We start from the raw sequence: 22,296 nt of genomic DNA, 5'->3' as shown, positions 1-22,296 counted from the left end.
GATAAAATTGGATTCACCCTTCAGTGTATGTATACGATACTCCTGCTGCAGAAAACATCCCCTAAAACATAACACTTCCTCCTCCACCTTTCACTGACTTCTTTATGCACTGAGACTTCAGTCTTTTCTCAGTTTGTTGCCGAACAAAATGTTTCCCATCAGACCCAAATAAATTAAACTTGCTCTTATCAATAAAGTGAACGTTAGATCAGTTCTCCTCTCCGCACACAGCATGCTCTTCAGCAAAGGTGAGCTTAGCCTTTTGATTCCTTCTGCTGTTGAATGGTTTGGTCACTGTAGAGTGCACTTTCAGTCCGACTCAAACTCTTAAACATGTTGCGACAGATCCTTACTCTGTTCAACATTAAACTGGAAAGCAATTCCAGCTGCAGTGTTAAACCGATTCCCCATTGAGAGTCTCTGCATTATCCTGTCTTCTCACGCATTTGTCTTACGTGGACGACCAGCCTTTTTTTGGGGGAATTTGAGGGAATTAGTGTTGTTGTAAAAATGCAATATTCGAGAAATCATAGATTTGGAATGACCAGCTTCTCTTGCAATGGCTGAAAGGGTCATACCTTTGCCTTCATCTGATTCTGGACAATCTCTTGTTGCAGGGTTTCAGTCTCCTTAGAGCGTCCTGCCGTCTTGCAATCTCAGTGAAATTTGGAAGATTGCTGACACTTAAATAGGGTTTGTCAGATAATTAGCACCAGGCGCGTAAGGTACTCGGAGGTATCTGTAAGTGTTCTCTAATTTTGATCAGAGTTCTTTTCAAATATCTCAATGTTTTTTACACTGTGCTTCAGATTACAATTAATTTATGAAATATGCTTAAAGAACTGCCCTTCTACAAAGCAGTGACCTTGAAATGCAGGTCTGTAGCAAAGTACTTTTTGTGTTGGTAGAGACAGAAACTGAGGAGACAAACAATTTCTAAGAAAAACAAAAAACGGACAAAATCACATGGTTAAGCAGTTATATTCTTGTTATATGACAATCATGCGTTAGATGGTAAAAAGCTCTTTTGTGAAAATATATTTGTGGGCAGATATTGTCTGGTTGTCATGGCTTTTAAGAGATTTTTAAGACGCAGATACAGTCAGTCACTTGACATAGTTATAAAGATTGTATACTCAAAACATGTGATCAGAAATACAGCAAGCAAGTCGTTTTCTGTCATCTGGTGGCTTCTCCAATGAGTTCTAACATACTGTAGTTTAGATCAGTCATTTTCAACTGTTCCCCCCAGATTTTACATCAAAAATTAAGTGCCGGTCCTATAGTACCAAACTCAAATTAAGAAATCAGTTAATTGTATTATTATTATTATCATTAACATTATTATAATCAGAAACATTATTATGACACAACATGCTAAATTATTATGATACAAACCATGTCCATTAAATTTCAGCATATTAAAATCTGCATATCAGGATGATTTCTGAAGGATCATGTGACACTGAAAAACTGAGTAATGAATGCTGAAAATTCAGCTTTGTCATCATCACATGAGTGACACTCAAAACTACATTTTTTAAATATTTGAAATATACCAGTTTTTTTTACATTGTAATTACTGTTTTGAGTGTATTTTGATCAAATAAGTGAAACCTTGGTGGGTGAGTATAAAAAACATTACAAATCTTAATTATTTTAATAGACAATAATGAGGAAGAAAACATGTTTATAAACAAACAAGCACACACATACAAAATAATGAGGAAGAAAACATGTTTATGCACAAACAAGCACACACACGCATAAAATGTACACTAAGCACTAACACTAGGCACACACAAATGCCTACATATATGCATTTTAAACCACCACAAACACGTGCACTTAATATGATGAGCTCTGTACTTTTGTCTACGGCAATACAAAAGAGTTTATTGTCCATCATATAGAGAACTGCAGTATGTTACCCTAAAACCACATCTGCCATGTTCTTCAAATGTGGGAAACACTGTGCCATGTCACTTGATCTTTTACCTCCATCATGACAATGCAAAAACAGCTCAGAGAAACACATGCATGATCTTAAAGGTGGCCGTAAGTCTATAGTTCACAGAATTCATGATCATCTGAGGGAGTGCCAAAAATATATTATGAGATAATGTGAGAGAAAAAGAGACTCATAAAAACAAAAGCAGCTGACACAGAATGAGGGAGGATATGTTAATGGAGCAAAATCATTACAAGACTGAGGTAAACAGGATGTCTGGGGTTGGGTAAAACTTTTCAGAGAAATCGAGACAAGCGACATAGTCTAAATCTTCCCACTCAAATGGTATTTCACATTAACAAGAAATCAAATGCTACATTAATCACAATGCTTACAGGCAGAGAAGAGAGAATGAGTTAAAAAAAAGTCCTGAAATCATCATCACATTATGTGTAGTAAAAACCATGTGAACATTGTTCATGAAAATGTGTTGAAGGGAAGTTGGTAATCTTTGCCTGGAGCTTTTTAAAATTTTGATGAACTTTCGCTTTCAGTTCTTAGTTTAACATAAACGTTGTATGTATTGTAGGCCTGTACATTAAAACTTGTCCCTACATGTATGTGTTTCATCAGCTCATGAATTGATGACATGCAACAGCACTCAACACATACTTACAAAAGGTTCAAACGTTCACTGATGCTCCAGAAGGAAACACGATGCATTAAGGGCCGGGGGGTGTGGTTGGGGGGGATGGGTGATCAGGGTCAGTTTAACTTATTTTGTCTTCTGGGAAATATGCAAGTATCTTATGTAGCTTCTGAAGGGCAGTACTAAAGAAAAAAAAATGATATTTAGGCAAACTAAGAAAAATATACACATCTTCATTCTGTTCAAAAGTTTTCATCCCCACAACTGTTAATGCAATGTTTTTCCTTCTGGAGCATCAGTGAGCATTTAAACCCTCTGTAATAGTTGCATATGAGTCCCTCAGTTGTCCTCAGTGTTAAAAGATCTCAAAATGATCTCAAATTCATAATGTCATTGTTGGAAAGGGTTTAAATACACCAAATTGCAGAAAAAACTAAGAATTTGTGGGACCTGAAGGATTTTTCTAAAGAACAGTAGGCAGTTTAACTGTTGAGAACAAACACGGGACTCATGAACAACTATCAGTAAAAAAAAAAACACAGCCGTGGATCATTCAAGTAACAACACAGAATTAAGAATTAAGCACACATGCATATCGGTTCTAAAAAAAATGTGTCACGTAGTTTGTTACTGGAACTACGGAAAGATTTTCAACGTCAACTAAATATTTATGACTTATGTTTTGCTGTGAGGTCATTGGTATGACTACTGACAGTTTGTTTATACGCATAAATAACTTAATTAAAAAAAACACAACTCTTATATCACTGAGACACAATCAAACAAACACACTGTAAAAGATGAAAGAAAGAAGAAAAATCTCCAGTTGATGTTTACAGGAAACTTTCTTCCACACAGTGTGTTCCCCAGCATTACACTCTTGTTCACCACACACTGTAGTTGTTACGTAATTTCCCCTTTTTCTTTTGCACTCAGCATACAGCTCTTTTATGAGTTTATGACAGGCACCTGATCAGAGCAAACTCCTATATAAGCTCTGATCTTCATTCTGGTAAACACTGACAGGCTGGGTGACTGACATCAAGGAAACATATATCCTACATACCGTGACAAGTAAGTACTCAGGTTTACCCAGATTCAAAAAATACTGTTTGTGGAAAAATGTGGGGGAGTATGACAGAAGAAATGAAACAGTGGCATTAGACTTATCTTGCACCTTTTGTCAGACCTCACAGTTGTCTCTTCTCTTTTGCGTGCAGGATGAGGTTTTTGGTTGCTGCCGCTGCTTTTCTGGCTGTTGCCAGCGCTGCCAGTCTTTCTCTGGAGGACTTGGAGTTTCATGCATGGAAAATGAAATTTGGTAAGCGAGTCTCCTTCTTTAGTTTTAGCTATATCTTCTTTAAAATCTTGGGGAAAGAAAGTCGTCAGGTTTTAGCTGAATGACAAAACTAGACAAAACAGAGAGTGAAGCCATTCAGACAATGATCAAAGACAGAAGAGTTTCATTGTTTCTGACCGTTCTCATTTTTTTTAATGACCTTAACATTTTAACTAGCAAAACCTAATGCTTGTGTGTTTCAGGTAAGATGTACCGTTCTGTGGAGGAAGAGTCTCAGCGTAAGCAGACCTGGTTGTCTAATCGCAAACTGGTTTTGGTCCACAACATGATGGCAGATCAGGGCATCAAATCCTACAGGCTTGGCATGACATACTTTGCTGACATGGTAAAACATGAAAACACACACATACATAACAGTTCATTATAATTATCATTAAAATAAGAAAACACAAAACTTCATCATATTCCCTTTATCATCTCTCAGAGCAATGAGGAATACAGACAGGTGGCGTTCCATGGATGCCTGGGCTCCATGAATAACACTAAGGCCCGTGGTGGTGCTACATTCTTCCGGCTGAAGGATGCCGTTGTGCTGCCCAACTCCGTGGACTGGAGGGACAAGGGCTATGTGACCGATGTTAAAGACCAACAGCAGTGTGGATCATGCTGGGCCTTCAGTGCAGTAAGACCTACATTTTACCTTTACAAACAGATCTTAATGCGCAGAGAGCTTTATTCATCCTTATTTTGTCTCTCAGACTGGTTCTCTGGAGGGTCAGACATTCAAGAAAACAGGAAAACTGGTGTCCCTCAGTGAGCAGCAGCTTGTGGACTGCTCTGGTTCTTATGGGAACTTTGGCTGTGGTGGAGGACTAATGGACCAGGCCTTCCAGTACATTGAAGCCAATGGAGGTCTGGATACAGAGGAGTCCTACCCATATGAGGCCGTTGTGAGTTCTACTAATGTTTGACTAGTAAATAATTCTGACCATAATACTTCATTTTAATCATTTTTGCTCATCAAAATTCTCCACACAGGATGATCAGTGTCGTTTCAACCCGAACACTGTGGGTGCCACCTGCACAGGATATGTTGATATTGCTAGCGGGGATGAAAGTGCACTACAGGAGGCTGTTGCCACAATCGGCCCCATTTCTGTTGGCATTGACGCTGGACACAGCAGCTTTCAGCTCTATCAATCAGGTAAGTGTCATCACTTGTTTTTTAGGTGTTTGGTTTCACATGTGACATCTTTAGCCATTATTTATAGCAGTTTGTATTAGAAATGTGTTGTCTAATTTAATAAATATTATTTTTAGGTATCTACGATGAGCCTGATTGCAGCAGCTCTGAATTAGATCATGGTGTTCTGGCTGTTGGTTATGGAAGTTCCAGTGGAGAGGACTATTGGATAATCAAGAACAGGTTAAGAAAAAAGCTCAACAAAAATAATAAAATAGTACAAAACTAAACAGACACAAAGCAATTAACACTCCAAACCGCTGTGATTTTAGCTGGGGTGTGAGTTGGGGTGACAAGGGCTACATCCTGATGTCTAGGAACAAGAGTAACCAATGTGGAATCGCTACTGCAGCCAGTTACCCTCTGGTCTAATGGGTGAGTTCATTTCTAATATGATGCTTTTTGACTTCATTTACCAGTACATTTGAAACAGGTTTAAATAAATAGATTTTTAAAACGATTTTCTTATGCTCTGCAGGAAAGGTCAACATGGACCTGGAGTGGATAGGAAAAAAGAAAATGTGGACCGTTTGACTGATTGTACAATAATACCTCATGATCATAGTTATTTTAATCACAATTTCAAAGATTTTAATAAACTAACTTCAGCTGTTTTTTATATTTTTAAATTCCCTGACTAGGAAAACACTATGTTACTATGAAGTACAGAATAAAAGTGACATTTGTATAGTGCATATTTTCTTGTCAGTTCAACTCTCATCTTTGTGGTTGTTTGGTCTTTTCTTATATTTCCTCTTCATAACTCACAATCAGCTCAATGCTCAGTTTGGCTTGTTTTAACAAAACGGCTCCTTAAAATCAGCAATCCAAAACATTCAACTTTTTTTCCATAAAAATCATACTTCCAGGTCTTCATCTCTTAAAAGACATTAAAATAACGAAACCAAGTTTCCATTGCCAGATGCCAGGGAATCTGCTAGAAGCTTCTACGTGAACTTGAGATAATTGGATCACATGTATACTTTTTTACTTTCAAAAGAGAGAAGGTCACATGAACCTTTATTCCTTCCCATCTATCGGGTTTCTAGTCAAAGTTAATTTCACTTTTGGATAAAACATCTGCGAATAAGCACCATTTCCATCCGAAGAGTCAAAGAAAACAAAGTCGTCCCTTCCTTATAAACTGGCACTAAACATCATTAAGAAAAGTTAGAGAAGTCGCTGAATATAGTCATTTTCATATATAATATATTACTTGTGCCTCAGAGCGTGCAGACGAAATACAATAAATATGCCCATTGCATTGCTAGTGGATGCCTGCTATTCGAGAATGCAGCCATGTAGGCCTAAGAGAGTTCTGGGAGACAATAATACAGAAATACTTCGATAACAGAGAGACAGACTTTACTCGGGCATTTCAGAATGGCTATAAAATCATTTCACATGCAGAGATGTATGCTGGATAATTTGGTTATGCTGTCCCATATAGGGCAAAATCACATGACTTTTTTGATGCAAATGGAGGAAATTATTCAGCAAATGTATTTACATCTTGCATTATTCACACTACCTTTTTCACAGAAGTCAAAAACCACCTCATGTGAGCGTGAAAACATTTGCGAATTAAGATATATTTGTTTTTTGGACATTTAGCATTTCCGTCACTCGTTTCTGATGCATTACTTTAAAATGCGAATAAAAAACGTGATGGAAACAGCGAATTCATGAAAATACAACTGAAAGTAAAATATTGCTACAGTTTAGATGAGGTTAAGGTCCTGAGAGGGTGTTTTCAGTAAAGTTTTGCACCGTTTGCTATTATTACTAGCTTCTTTACATTCTCAAAAATATACTAGAGTGTGTTCATTCATATATCTTTGAGCTGGGTGACTGATATAAAGGGTATATCCTACATACCATCCCAAGTAAACACTCACTTTTAACCACATTTAAAAAAAATGTTTTGAGAAATCATGTGAGGGAGTTTAGCAGAAGAAATGAAACTGTGACGTTACACACTCCATTCTGCTATATCTTGCACCTTTTGTTCGTCCTCACACTTGTCTCTTCTCTTTCTGTGTGCAGGATGAGGTTTTTGGTTGTTGCTGCTGCTTTTCTGGCTGTTGCCAGTGCAGCCAGTCTTTCTCTGGAAGACATGGAGTTTCACGCATGGAAAATGAAATTTGGTAAGAGAGTCTTGTTCTTTAGTTTTAGCTCTAAAAACATTTGGTAACACTTTATTGGTAACACTTTATGTCATTAATAAATAACTACGCAGAACCAAATGACTAATGCACCAGTAACAGTCTAGTAACTACTAGCCTATTAACTAACAAGAAAATCTTATTAACTAATTAGTAAGTAATAGCACTCAGTTAAAGGTGGTAGTTCACTATTAGCTAATCAGTAATTACCATTTTTTTCATATCTCCCGGAGAACTACTAAGAACTACTATATTATGGCTGTGACGGTCGCAATGACAACTGTGCCACCGCCGTGGTGAGTTGCCACCACAGTAGTGCACATGACGTCACACACACTATAACAAGCATGAAAATCGGTGTTTCTGCTACATTCATTCTGCCTTGGCGGTGTTTAGTGTCCCACCAACAGCAGCAGCAGTGAACGCAAGTGCCTTCAGTGCAGCTGTAAGGTTTCCGAGTTCAAATGCATGCAATAGGCTAAAGCTGGCCGCAAAACCCCAGCAAAAGTAATTACCATGAATGTGTCATGTGAAAAGTGTCACGTGAAACGAAGGAGATCTGGGTCCAAATGCAGGGAAGGATTTTAATGAAACAAAACACAATAAAACAGAACAAACAAAGCAAACAAAAAGGCCAACACGGCACAACTTAAACATAAACTCAAATACTAAATAACAAAACCAGAGCCAGGATACAGGAACGTAGAACAGACGGAGAGTTGACAGAAGACATAAGACAATGCAGACCTGAAAACGGAATGAAGTGTGAGTGTTCTTATACAGAGTCCAGATAGTGAACAGCTGTGTGTGAATCAGTGGTAATGACAAAACAGACGTGATGAATCAGAGTGCAGTGCAAACAGCGACCTCAGGTGGCTGAGGGAAAACCCACAGCCCCGATCATGACAGTACCCCCTCTCTAGGGAACGGCTACCAGACGTTCCCAAAACAAAATTTCTGGAGGGAGGAGGAACGGTGGAAGGTGCATAAGGGGGAGGGATGGCGGGCCAGGCCCGTGCAGCGGAGGGACGTGAGCGGACACCGCCGCCAGAGGAACGTGAGCTGGCCTCGCCGCCAGTGGAACGTGAGCTGGCCTCGCCGCCAGTGGAACGTGAGCTGGCCTAGCTGCCAGAGGAACGTCAGCGGACGTCGCCAGAGGAACGTCAGCGGTCACCGCCGCGTCCGGAACAGAGAGAGCGGTCACCGCCGCGTCAGGAGCAGAGAGAGCGGTCACCGCCGCGTCCGGAGCAGAGAGAGCGGTCACCGCCGCGTCAGGAGCAGAGAGAGCGGTCACCGCCGCGTCCGGCGCAGAGAGAGCGGTCACCGCCGCGTCAGGAGCAGAGAGCGCGGTCACCGCCGCGTCCGGAACAGATAGTGCGGTCACCGCCGCGTCCGGCACAGAGAGAGCGGTCACCGCCGCGTCCGGCACAGAGAGAGCGGTCACCGCCGCGTCAGGAGCAGAGAGAGCGGTCAACGCCGCGTCAGGAGCAGAGAGAGCGGTCAACGCCGCGTCAGGAGCAGAGAGAGCGGTCACCGCCGCGTCCGGAACAGAGAGAGCGGTCAACGCCGCGTCAGGAGCAGAGAGAGCGGTCAGCGCCGCGTCCGGAGCAGAGAGAGCGGTCACCGCCGCGTCCGGAGCAGAGAGAGCGGTCACCGCCGCGTCCGGAGCAGAGAGAGCGGTCACCGCCGCGTCCGTAGCAGAGAGCGCGGTCACCGCCGCGTCCGGAACAGAGAGCGCGGTCGTCTCCACCCCCACCGCAAAGAAGGGGCGCTTCCGCATAGCCTCGGCGATACCAGCATCCACCGCCAGGCAGGCGTAGATGTACTCGAACCTTGCGGCCGACGCCGCCTCGAAAGACATCCCCTCTGTCTTGGGAGCAGAGGGAATGGTCGCCGCCCTCAAGCGGGGGAATGCCGCCTCAAAAAAAAATTTCCTCCCCGCTGGACCCATTTGTGAGGTCTGCATTCTGTCACGTGAAACGAAGGAGATCTGGGTCCAAATGCAGGGAAGGATTTTAATGAAACAAAACACAATAAAACAGAACAAACAAAGCAAACAAAAAGGCCAACACGGCACAACTTAAACATAAACTCAAATACTAAATAACAAAACCAGAGCCAGGATACAGGAACGTAGAACAGACGGAGAGTTGACAGAAGACATAAGACAATGCAGACCTGAAAACGGAATGAAGTGTGAGTGTTCTTATACAGAGTCCAGATAGTGAACAGCTGTGTGTGAATCAGTGGTAATGACAAAACAGACGTGATGAATCAGAGTGCAGTGCAAACAGCGACCTCAGGTGGCTGAGGGAAAACCCACAGCCCCGATCATGACAAAAAGTAAGGAGATATTCGAATGATTTATTAATAAACTAGTATTTTCTGAGTCAGTGTCCAAAGATGAGTTGCCATCTGATCACTGGACGTGCCTTTAATGCCTAAATGCATCTTTATGGATTAGGCCAATAGCTAACGAAAGAGTTTTGCTTTATAGTAGTGAAGTAATAATTTAAAGCTTTCTATAGATATATTAATTGTGTCTGTGAGGCAATTAGCTGGGTTTTGGTTCATTTTTGTGAAGTGCTCCTGTTCAACACCAAAGACATCATAAAGCGTATCCAGTGTGTTTTCTTTAAAAGCATGTTTTGTTGGTACTGTGAGTACACACAAACTAAGGTAGACCCTTTACAGTTCCGGATGATATATTACATCGCGCAGGCGCCTCTGTGTCCCGCAAAGCACGCTTCAGCTTTCACTCTCCGCACAAACGACTGGATATGCGCCAAATAGCACACATTTATGTAGGTTAAACGATTAAACTAATATTGTAATATGCTTTAATTTTTTATATCTAAGTATTTTAATTTAAATCGTGATGACTTGGGAAGGCTAAATTGATCTGTCTGCTGGCCGCTTGGCCGTTACTTAAAAAAAACAAAGGTTGAATTTAACAAACAAAAAGTGTTCCAAATATATTCCTAACTTCATAAACTAAAGAAACAAAAATAAATGTAATCACTTTGCTATTAAAAACAGAAGCTGTGTAATGGGGAAGAGAAAGAGAAAAAAACAGGTTCTAGTCGGACTCGGGCCAGTAATTCTGATGAGTTGTCAGGTCTGAGCGAGGTTGTTAGGAAATTTTACAACGAATGTTTAATAGTCTACTTAACGTCTTTATTTAGGCTATTTTCTTATTTAAATGTATTATTTCTTTTGATTTATTTTAATGTTTTGTAGGCTGCTTGTTCACAATGTTTGAGCCTCATTTATTATACATTTATATATATATATATATATATATATATATATATATATATATGTATAAATAAAATTAATTATTTGGATCCGTATTCTAAAGTGATGATCATGATTCAAAAGTATTGAGGTTTTTGTAAGGTTCTGGATAGTAATACTTCAGATGGCTTTAGTAACACTTACTAAGTCATTATTAGTGGATTACCATGATCTTCACTTTAGAATACGGATCCAAATAATTAAGTAATTGCTTAATTATTATAATTAAGTAATTCCTTTTGAAGAATGCAGTAACACTTGAGTAATTACTATCCAAAACGTTACATATAGCTCAAAATCTTACAATGATTTCAGTCAATACTAGGGAGTTATCACGATCTTCACTTTAGAATATGGATCCAAATAATTAGTAATCCCTTCTTATGGATTTGGTAATTCTCGACTCATTACTAGTGGGTTATGATTTTTACTATAGAATTAATTATACATTTAGCATCATTCACATTAATTATGAACCTGTATATAGTAGTTCTTAGTAGTTCTTTGGGAGATATGAAAAATAGTAGTTACTGATTAGCTAATAGTGAACTACCTCTTTCAGCTGAGCGCTATTACTTACTGATTTGTTAATCGGAATTTCTTGTTAGTTAATAGTAGTTACTATAATGTTAGTAGTGCATTAGTCATTTGTTCCTGTTTAGCTATTCATTAATGACGGAACTGTATTGTAAAGTGTTACCACACATTTTAACTATAGCAAAACTTTGCAAAACTTTAACATTCTAACTAGCAAAACCTCATGCTTGTGTGTTTCAGGTAAGACGTACCATTCCGTGGAGGAAGAGTCTCAGCGTAAGCAGACCTGGTTGTCTAATCGCAAAATGGTTTTGGTCCACAACATGATGGCAGATCAGGGCATCAAATCCTACAGGCTTGGCATGACATACTTTGCTGACATGGTAAAAAAAATTAAAACACACTTACACATACACAAACAGGTGTTATAATTATCATGACAATAATTAAGAAAACTAATGATAAATGTGTATTTTAATGTTCTTATTTTAGTTTTAAAAATATATTCTAAAATATAGTTAAATAAACAACATACTATATAAAATTAACTAATTCAATTAATTTATTTAGTTATACACAAAACTTCATCATATCCAATATATTTTTCTATCCTCTCTCTCAGAGCAATGAGGAATACAGACAGGAGGTATTCCGTGGATGTCTGGGCTCCATGAATAACACTAAGGCCCGTGGTGGTGCTACATTCTTCCGGCTGAAGGATGCCGTTGTGCTGCCCAACTCTGTGGACTGGAGGGACAAGGGCTACGTGACCGGTGTAAAAATCCAGGGGACCTGTGGATCTTGCTGGGCCTTCAGTGCAGTAAGACACACGTTTTACATTTACAAACAAAAGATCTCATATGGCAAATGCTTATAGAGTCCACTTCAGCAATCTTACCTTCCTGCTTTAATCATCTTTTGTCTCTCAGACTGGTTCTCTGGAGGGTCAGACATTTAGGAAAACAGGAAAACTGGTGTCCCTAAGTGAGCAACAGCTGGTGGACTGCTCTGGTTCTTATGGGAACAAGGGTTGTGATGGAGGACTACCAGACCAGGCCTTCAAGTACATTGAATTCAATGGGGGTCTGGATACAGAGGAGTCCTACCCATATGAGGGCATTGTGAGTTATAATAATGTTTAAATAATACACCTTTTTCCTGAGTACGAACGGCGCCATGAAGGATTCTAACTTCCATTTTGTTGGTTTCTTGTTCAGGTCTTCATAAAAATCCATGTTAAAATGGGGTAAAAAGATTGGCTGAATTGAAAACTTTTTCAATATAACTAAAGATACAAAATATAACTATTTATAAAAATGTACGCAGGTTTAACATTATATTATCGGCTCTGAAAATATGTTAATTCGAATAGAAACACCAGAGCCCGGAAATGTAAAGCACCGGTTTGGTCGGCAAGACTTCCACATTCAGAAAAAGGTGGATAAATTATTCTGTAATGCTTCAGCTCATTTAAAAAAAACAAAACAATATTCTCCACCAGAGGTGGGTAATGAGTTACATTTACTTCGTTACATTTACTTACATTTACTTTACACACACATAATTTGTATCTATATATCTAAATAAAAATAGACTATAGATATACAGTAGGCCTATATGATCCAAAGTAATTAATAACTAACTACTTGATTTACTTTTACTTTTATTTGAGTGAATATTTCTGTAAGTACTTTTACTTTTACTCGAGTACAGTTTTTGGGTAACCTACCCACCTCTGTTCTCCATGCAGGATGATCAGTGTCGTTTTAGCCTGAGCACTGTGGGTGCCACCTGCACAGGATATGTTGATATTCCCAGTGAGGATGAAAGTGCACTACAGGAGGCTGTTGCTACAATTGGCCCCATATCTGTTGGCATTGATGCCCTACACGATAACTTTAAGCACTATGAATCAGGTAAGTGATTTCACCTGCTTTTTGGTGTTTGATTTTAAATTGTCACGTGTGAGAAAGGAGGTCTTGTGATGAGTCTTGTCAGAGGTGAGTATCGAACCCGGGTCTCTGGTGTGAGAGGAAGCACACACTAACTTAGAGCTACTCCCTCAACTGTGTGAATCCATGTGCAGATGTGAGAACAAAGGAGTATTCAGTCTCAGATTTCAAAAGTAAAATAGTCTTTACTGTAGATGTGTCAAGTAACAAAAGTAACAAGAAGCCGAGCTTCCAATCAAAAGTAAACAGGAAAAACAAAGAGACACAATGGTCAAAAAACAAAGAGCTAATCTTTAAACAGTACTCACAGAAACACTGAGGCAAAGCTCAAGACTGAACACAACAGCAAGTGAGAAGCAGACTGAAGTAGGGCTAGAAACAGGTGGTGCAAATGAGGCTAATGACTGGGAGGCTTTAAGACAGTTCCAAGTGATGATGCCCTCTTCTGGCTCGGAGGATGAGTCACTAGCCGACCACTAGTAATGTACAGACCAGGGCGCCACCTGCTGGTGAGGAGGCCAGCAGCTGTCTGCTGATGAAGCCTTACAGGTCTGGGTCCAAATGCAGGGAAGAGATAGTTTAATAAAATAATAACAAACTAAACAAACTAAACAAAAAGCCAACACGGCAGAACACAACATAAACTCAAATGAACCAAACAGAGAACAAGGTCTAAGGCCAGGATAAACAGGAACACAGAGCAAACAGACAGTAGACATAAGACAATGCAGACCTGAAGCAGGAGTGAGAAGTGAGAGTTCTTATAGACCAGATAGTAAACAGCTGTGAGTGAAATCAGTGCTAATGACAAGACAGACGTGAACAATCAGGGGAGTGCAGTGCAAGGGGAACAGCGACCTCGAGAGGCTGAGGGAAGACCCACAGCCCCGATCATGACAGTACCCCCTCCCTATGGAACGGCTTCCAGACGTCCCAAAGTCTGGAGGGAGGAGGAACGGAGGAAGGCAACTCAGGGGGAGGGATGGCGGGCCAGGCCCGTGCAGCGGAGTCCCATGGACCCGCCTCGCCACCCGAGGAACGTGCGCGGTCACCGCCGCGTCAGAAACAGAGAGCGCAGTCGCCTCCGCATCAGGAACAGAGAGCGCGGTCGTCTCCACGTCAGGAACAGAGAGCGCGATCGTCTCCGCGTCAGGAACAGAGAGCGCGGTCGCTTCCGCGTCAGGAACAGAGACGGCGGTTTCTTCCGCGTCAGGAATAGAGAGCACAGCCGCCTCTGCGTCAGGAACAGAGATCGCGGTAGTCTCCGCGTCAGGAACAGCGAGCACAGCCGCCTCCGCGTCAGGAATAGAGAGCGCAGCCGCCTCTGCGTCAGGAACAGAGATCGCGGTCGTCTCCGCGTCAGGCACAGAAGGCGTAGTCGCCTCCGCGTCCGTAACAGAGAGCGCAGCCGCCTCCGCGTCAGGAACAGAGCTCGCGGCTGCCTCCGCGTCAGGAACAGCGAGCGCAGCTGCCTCCGCGTCAGGAACAGAGAGCGCAGCAGCCTCTGCGTCAGGAACAGCGAGCACAGCCGCCTCCGCGTCAGGAATAGCGAGCGCAGCCGCCTCTGCGTCAGGAACAGAGATCGCGGTCGTCTCCGCGTCAGGCACAGAAGGCGTAGTCGCCTCCGCGTCCGGAACAGTGAGCGCAGCCGCCTCCGCGTCAGGAACAGAGCTCGCGGCCGCCTCCGCGTCAGGAACAGAGATGGCGGCCGCCTCCGCGTCAGGAACAGAGATAGAGGCCGCCTCCGCGTCAGGAACAGAGAGCGCAGCCGCCTCCGCGTCAGGAACAGCGAGCACAGCCGCCTCCGCGTCAGGAATAGAGAGGACGCCCTCTGTCGAAAAAACGCCTCCGCCCTCGCCCTATAGTAGGGGCGCTTCCGCGCCGCCTCAGCATTAAGGGCATCCATCACCGCCAAACAGGCGTAGATGGTCTCAAAGCGAGCGGCCGACGCCGCCTCCGCCTCCTCAGAAAAAAAATTACTCCCCGCTGGACCCATCTGAGAGGTCTGCATTCTGTCACGTGTGAGAAAGGAGGTCTGGGTCCAAATGCAGGGAAGAGATAGTTTAATAAAATAATAACAAACTAAACAAACAAAACAAAAAGCCAACACGGCAGTACACAACATAAACTCAAATGAACCAAACAGAGAACAAGGTCTAAGGCCAGGATAAACAGGAACACAGAGCAAACAGGCAGTAGACATAAGACAATGCAGACCTGAAGCAGGAGTGAGAAGTGAGAGTTCTTATAGACCAGATAGTGAACAGCTGTGAGTGAAATCAGTGCTAATGACAAGACAGACGTGAACAATCAGGGGAGTGCAGTGCAAGGGGAACAGCGACCTCGAGAGGCTGAGGGAAGACCCACAGCCCCGATCATGACATAAATGTTACATTTATATTAATTATTTATTCAGCTTTTAATTAGAAATGTGTTGGCTAATTTAATAAATAACATTTCTAGGCATCTATGATGAGCCTGCATGCAGCAGCTCTGACATAAATCATGGTGTCCTGGTTGTTGGATATGGAAGCTTGAGTGGAAAGGACTATTGGATCGTCAAGAACAGGTTAAGGAAAAAAAGCACAAGATGACAAAAATAAAATTATACATAACTGAACAGAGACAAAACAACTAAACACTTAAAACTGCTGTGATTTTAGCTGGGGTAAGGAATGGGGTGAAGAAGGCTACATCCTGATGTCCAGGAACAAGAACAACCAATGTGGCATCGCTACTTTAGCCAGTTACCCTCTGGTCTAATGGGTGAGTTCATTACTAATATGATGCTTTATGACTTTAGTCAATTCACAGAATCGGGGCAAGTTCATTTATCTATAAACAACAGGCGTATATAAATATTCAAAACAAAAAATGTGTTTCATAAATACCTTTCATAGCTTACTCTGGAATTAAGAATTAAATGATTTTCTTATGTTCTGCAGGAAAGGTCAAAATGGACCTGGAGTGGATGGCAGAAAAAGAAATGTGGACTGTTTGACTGATTCTACAATAATACCTCATAATCATACTTTTATTTTAATTACAACTCGAAAATTTTTAATAAACTAACTTGAGCATGTTGGTTATATTTTCAAATCCTCTGACTAGGAAAGCACTGTTACTGTGAAGTACAGAATTAAAAGTAACATAGGCCTATGTGTGGTGCAGAACTCTCATCCTTGTGGTTGTGTGGTCTATTCCTGTATTTCATCTTCTTAATTCACAGTCAGCTCAGTTTGGATTGTTTTAACTAGACAGCTCTTTAAAATCATCAGGAATCCAAAACATTAGACTTTTCCCTTAAAAATCATGCAACCAAGTCTTCATCTCTTAAAGGACACTCAAATTATTATTCTTTTAAAGAACAATAAAACACCAAGCAGTTGATCTATTGTATTTGAAGTATTTGATCACCTAACAAGCAGCAAGAATTCTGGATTACAAAGACCTGTTAGTTTGTCTTTAAAAAGCCCTCCTATCCTTCACTTATCACCTGTATTAATTGCACCGGTTTGAACTCGTTACCTGTATGAAAGACACCTGTCCACACACTCAGTCAATCAGACTATACCTCTTCACTATGCGCAAGACCAACGAGCTGTCTAAGGACACTAGGGACAAAATTGTAGACCTGCATAAGGCCGGGATGGGCTACAAAGGACAAAAGCACAAAAGGTAAACAGCTTGGTGAGAAGGCAACAACTGTTGGCGCAATTATTAGAAAATGGAAGAAATTCAAGATGACTGTCAATCTCCCTCGGATTGGGGCTCCATGCAAGATCTCGCCTCGTAGAGTATCAATGATCCTGAGAAAGGTGACGGATCAGCCTAGAACTACACGAGAGGACCTGGTCAATGACCTGAAGAGAGCTGGGACCACAGTCTCATCTATGGAGAAAATCTATGGAGAGAGCTGAAACTCTGTGTTGCCCAGCGACAGGCCCAAAACATGAAAGATCTGGAGAAGACCTGTATGGAGGAGTGGGCCAAAATCCCTCCTGCAGTGTGTGCAAACCTGGTCAAGAACTACTAAGAATGTAATTGTAAACAAAGGTTTCTGTACCTAATATTACGTTTTCTATTGTACCAAATACTTACTTAATGCAACAAAATGGAAATTAGTTATTTAAAAATCATACAATGTGATTTTTTTTTTTTTTAGATTCTGTCTCTCACAGTTGAGGTGTACCTACAATGAAAATTACAGATCTCTCTGTTCTTTGTAAGTGGGAAAACTTGAAAAATCAGCAGTGTATCAAATACTTATTTGCCCACTGTAACTGTTTGGCATGTTTTAACTGAACAGTTCTGTAAATGGTCAGAAATTCAAATCACAAGCCTTTTTTTCAAAATGACGAAATCAACCCAGAGATCACATGTGCATCTGCAGGATGTCTGTTAAAGATCTCTTGATCTGGAAAGCATGTGCTGTGTATAAACGTCTTACAGATGTCTTTCAGAAATCAGTTTTGTTTACAATGTAACGCATAAACATCTTAAAGGCATCTAATATATGTCAATTTGACATCTGATAGAAAATGTCCTATAGACCTATTGTAGATGAGCAAACACTCTAAAAAAATGTCTTGCAGATGTAAATGCAGACGTTAAATAGACATCTCCGTGATGTACAAATAGGGTATCAGGCATGCCTCTATTGCGAGAAATCTGCTGGAAGTTTCTACTGAAAGCTTGAGAAAATTAGATCACATACATACATTTTTACTTTCAAGAGTAGGTTACGTGGTCCTCTATTCCTTCCCATGATGTTTGGTTTTCATCAAAAGTTTTGAATTTAACTTGTCACATTCAACATCTGCGAATAAGCACCGTTTTCATCCGACGAGTCAAAGAGAACAAAATCATCACTTCCCGATAAACTGACACTAAACATCACTTTGAAAAGTGTGAGAAGCCGCTGAATATAATACTGTATTTTCATAAATAATCAATGACCTGTGTCTCAGAGCCAGCAGAGGAAACAAAAAATGTGGTCATTGCTTTCAGAGGTAGATGCTGTTTGGGAATGCAGTCGTGTCCCAGATAGCAGACGTACATCTGCAAGATGTCTGTTAAAGGAAAGCATCTACTGTGTACAAACATCTGACAGACGTCTATAAGATGTCAGTTTTACATACATTCTAAATCCTGAACATCTTAAAGTCTAAGTCTAAATCCTGAACATCTTAAATTCATCTAATAGACGTATATATACAGTGGTGTGAAAAAGTGTTGGCCCCCTTCCTGATTTTTAATTTTTTTGCATGTTTGTCACACTTTAATGTTTCAGATCATCAAACAAATTTAAATATTAATCAATGATAACACAAGTAAACAAAAATTGCAGTTTTTGAATGAAGTTTTTTTAAAATTATTATTATGAGGGGAAAACAAAATCCAAACATGCCCCTGTGTGAAAAAGTGTTTGCCCCCTAAACGTAATAATTGGTTCGGCCACCCTTAGCAGCAACAACTGCAATCAAGAATTTGCGATAACTTGCAATGAGTCTTTTACAGCGCTCTGCAGGAATTTTGGCCAACTCATCTTGGCAGAATTGTTGTAATTCAGCCACATTGGAGGGTTCCCTTTCGATACTGCGTCGTAAAGACGCTATGGGGAAAAGTTCCTTTTCTCCTGAGACTGAAGCATTTCAATAACGCAGTGTAACTGCACGGCCATTGGTTTGTGCAGTGAGTTAGAAACGAACCAATGGCTCGGCAGCTGCTATGGCGATGATTCGCACCCGATCGCGCCAAAAGGGGCGGAGTAATCGGCTATATAAGCGTGCATTTCGCCATAGGTCTCAGATCCTTCTCCTTCAGCGACGACTTCACATCTTCGCAGAGGCTGACTTCGCTCAAGAATAGAAGACTCTTCTCACCATCGACGAGCTTCGCAGCGGATCCTTCCTACTCGGCGGATTGACGCTACTGCAGCTGATTGAGATTCCCTGCCGCTATCCGGTGACAGCGAAAAAGAGCAATTCTAAAAGAGCAAATTACTAGGCGTTGTTACAAATACCGCAACGTTTCTGTCGCTCGTGCAGAGCCCCTCTGCACGCTGCTGACGGCCACGTCGAGTGCGTCTCGTGCTTGGGTCACGCCCACGCCGAGACGGTGCTCACTGAGACGGAGTGTTCCCATTGTGGGAACATGAGTCTCTCCTCTCTGCGCTTGCGGCTCACTTTCTTTTCAGAGAGCGACCCCGCCCCTCGCACCCTCCCGCTTACTCCCTCGCAGGAGTCTGTGAGGAAGAAGCAGAGGAACAGAGGAACTCAGCGCATGGTGACAGATGAGCTCACGCCGGCTCAGCCCCCGCGTGCCTCACCTTCACCTCATAGAGAGGAATCGCCCATTCTCTTTCTTCATCCAGACCATTGTCCCTCCACTGCTGCAAGCGATCTGGTTTATTTTGGAGGAAGTGAAGACGAAGCCATGGATGACAGCATGTCTCTGGCTGCATCTGATGGAGAGGAGCTGTCGGGCTTACCACATGACCCCACAGCTCACCCCTCCAAGCCATGCAGGGCTACTTCGGCCCTCGCTGGACGAGCCTACTCGTCGGCTGAACAGGCGGCATCAGCGCTTCACTCAATGGCGGTCCTCCAGGTGTACCAAGCAAAGCTCCTCCGTGGTATGGACGAGGTGGGCCTGGAACATGCTGCGTTCAGAGAGCTACGCAGCGCGACTGACTTGGCGTTACGCGCCACTAAGATGACGGCACAGGCAATTGGCAGGTCGATGGCCAGTTTAGTGGTGCTGGAGCGCCACTTATGGCTGAATTTGACGGACAAAGTCGCCTTCCTTGACTCCCCTATTTCTCCTACCGGCCTGTTCGGTCCAGCTGTGGAAGGTTTTGCGGAACGCTTCACCGCGGCACAGAAGTTGTCCCAAGCTATGCGGCACTTCCTCTCCAAGCGTTCAAGCTCCGCAACGGCTCCTAGTCGCCCCAAACCGGCGCCGACTCAGCAGCCTGCGAAGGCCACTCCCCCAGCTGCCCAGCCAGCTCCCCAGGCGGAGCCCCGCCACTGCTCCCGCTCGGCCAGACGCTACCCTTTCCCTAAGTGCCAGGGACCCCGACCCAAGGTCGTGTTGGACCAGGCGCCTCCAGCGTCTTCCTGATCGAAGGGACAGGAAGAGGAAGGGCCCGAGTCTTGCTGGAGCCGGACCAGCCCCCAAGAGGTCTCTCCTAAGCCTCCAAACACCCCGTTTTGTTCCGGGTGCGGAAGGCTGCATGTTTGTAAAAAATATGGCTGTAACTCATGGGGCCCTTCTGTCAGTGCCCTTACAGCATACCGCTGTGATAGCGGGAAAAATAAAACACAAACATTTTCAGAAAGAGAGCAAATTTCCTCTTCCAGCGATCAACTGCTCGAACCAATGCAACCTCTCGCCACACGGGCCAAGGCATGGAAAGCCATCCCCGGAGTGTCGAAGTGGGTTTTTGGGTATTATAGAACGAGGTCTCACACTCCAGTTCGCTCGAAGACCACCTCAGTTCACAGCAAAAACATAGACGTTTTGCGTACAGAAGGTGAGGAATTTGTTGGCAAAAGGTGCCGTAGAAATGGTTCCCCCAACACAGAGCGAATCAGGCTTCTACAGCCGTTACTTCCTCGTCCCAAAGAAGGATGGCGGTCTAAGACCGATCCTCGACCTCAGACGTCTGAATCGCGCCCTCATGAGAAGGCCGTTCAGAATGCTCACGTTAAAACAGATCCTCTCGCAAATACGCACAGAGCACTGGTTTTGCTCACTGGATCTGAAAGATGCATACTTCCACATCCAGATTGCCCTCCACGACAGGCAATTCTTGAGATTCGCCTTCGAGGGAGTGGCTTATCAATATACAGTCCTTCCGTTCGGACTGTCCTTAGCTCCTAGATCCGACTTTGTGTGACATATCAGTGATTTTGTCCTTTCTTCAGGAGCTGTTGGATAAGGGACGTTCTCCCTCCACGCTCAAGGTCTATGTGGCGGCCATAGCGGCATGTCATGCCCTTATAAATCTGTGGGAAAGTACGATCTGGCCGTTCGTTTCTTGAAGGGGTCGAGATGACTTAACCCTCCTCGCCCCATTACAGTCCCTCCTTGGGACCTACCCACAGTGCTGAGGGCTCTGAAGAGCTGCCCTGCTTCTGGCATTGGCATCAGTCAATGGGTGACTTACAGGCTCTCTCTGTGAATCCTGTATGCTTGGAATTCGGGCCAAATGACTCTAAAGTCATCCTGAAACCAAGATGCGGCTATGTACCTAAGAGTATTTCGACGACGTTCAGAGACCAGGTTATTTCCCTCTTGGCTCTTCCTCCTGCGGAGCAAGACCAAGACTTTAACCAAGGGGCTTTCGGTCACGAAACAGAGGCTATCCAAGTGGATAGTGGAAGCCATCATGCTGGCTTACTCTTCCATGGGTCTACCATGTCCCATGGGAGTAAGAGCCCATTCGACTAGAGGCATCGCCTCGCCCTGGGCCTGGTCCAGCAGTGTCTCTATTGCAGAAATATGTGCGGCGGCCGGCTGGGCCTCGCCGTCCACATTTGCTAGATTTTATAATCTGGACTTCCCCATCTTGCAGACTAGGGTCCTCTCTGCATAGGGGAGTCTGTTACCAGTAATGATATTACGCTATGCACTTTGGCCTCTGGGAGCTCCAAAGTGTACTGTTTCCCTGGAACGAATGTTCATTAGGTCATCCTGATTGAGCAAGTTGGCCTGTACTAGCCCATTTGTGCTAGGGCCATGAAGTCGTTCCTCTACCATAGCAACGGCGGGATTGTACTGGTTCCCCATAGCGTCTTTACGATGCAGTACGAGTAAAGTATCGTAAGGGAACGTACTCGGTTACTTTCGTAACCTCGGTTCCCTGAGATGCGGGAACGAGTACTGCGTTGCTAGCCACGCTATGTAGCTGCACGACTCAGTCGTCGCTTCAGTCGAAGTACCTGAGATCCTTTGGCGAAATGCACGCTTATATAGCCGATTACTCCGCCCCTTTTGGCGCGATCAGGCGCGAATCATCGCCATAGGCTCGTGCAGCTCCGCTGCCGAGCCATTGGTTCGTTTCTAACTCACTGCACGAACCAATGGCCGTGCAGTTACACTGCGTTATTGAAATGCTTCAGTCTCAGGAGAAAAAGGAACTTTTCCCCATAGCGTCTTTACGACGCAGTACTCGTTCCCGTATCTCAGGGAACCG

At 43.0% G+C, this 22,296-nt stretch overlaps 2 protein-coding genes across 2 annotated transcripts; both read left to right on the top strand.

Annotated features, from left to right (window-relative positions):
• Positions 1-3,613: 3,613 nt before the first annotated feature.
• On the top strand, positions 3,614-5,838 carry LOC141295246 (procathepsin L-like). Its single transcript, XM_073826457.1, has 9 exons — positions 3,614-3,674; positions 3,821-3,921; positions 4,143-4,285; positions 4,385-4,582; positions 4,659-4,850; positions 4,939-5,104; positions 5,221-5,326; positions 5,416-5,518; positions 5,622-5,838. Exons 2-8 carry the CDS (start codon positions 3,822-3,824, stop codon positions 5,513-5,515), a joined length of 1,005 nt encoding a protein of 334 aa, XP_073682558.1. The 5' UTR covers positions 3,614-3,674; position 3,821; the 3' UTR covers positions 5,516-5,518; positions 5,622-5,838.
• A 1,317-nt stretch (positions 5,839-7,155) lies between these two features.
• On the top strand, positions 7,156-16,484 carry LOC141295248 (procathepsin L-like). The gene is made up of 8 exons (XM_073826458.1): positions 7,156-7,290; positions 11,383-11,525; positions 11,765-11,962; positions 12,072-12,263; positions 12,893-13,058; positions 15,558-15,663; positions 15,758-15,860; positions 16,040-16,484. Exons 1-7 carry the CDS (start codon positions 7,191-7,193, stop codon positions 15,855-15,857), a joined length of 1,005 nt encoding a protein of 334 aa, XP_073682559.1. The 5' UTR covers positions 7,156-7,190; the 3' UTR covers positions 15,858-15,860; positions 16,040-16,484.
• Positions 16,485-22,296: the final 5,812 nt, after the last annotated feature.

This window comes from Garra rufa, chromosome 21 (genome assembly GCF_049309525.1).
Source record: "Garra rufa chromosome 21, GarRuf1.0, whole genome shotgun sequence".
Lineage (NCBI taxonomy): Eukaryota > Metazoa > Chordata > Actinopteri > Cypriniformes > Cyprinidae > Garra > Garra rufa.
The sequence above is the reverse complement of the archived record's forward strand: the minus strand, read 5'-3'. Positions and strand labels throughout refer to the sequence as shown.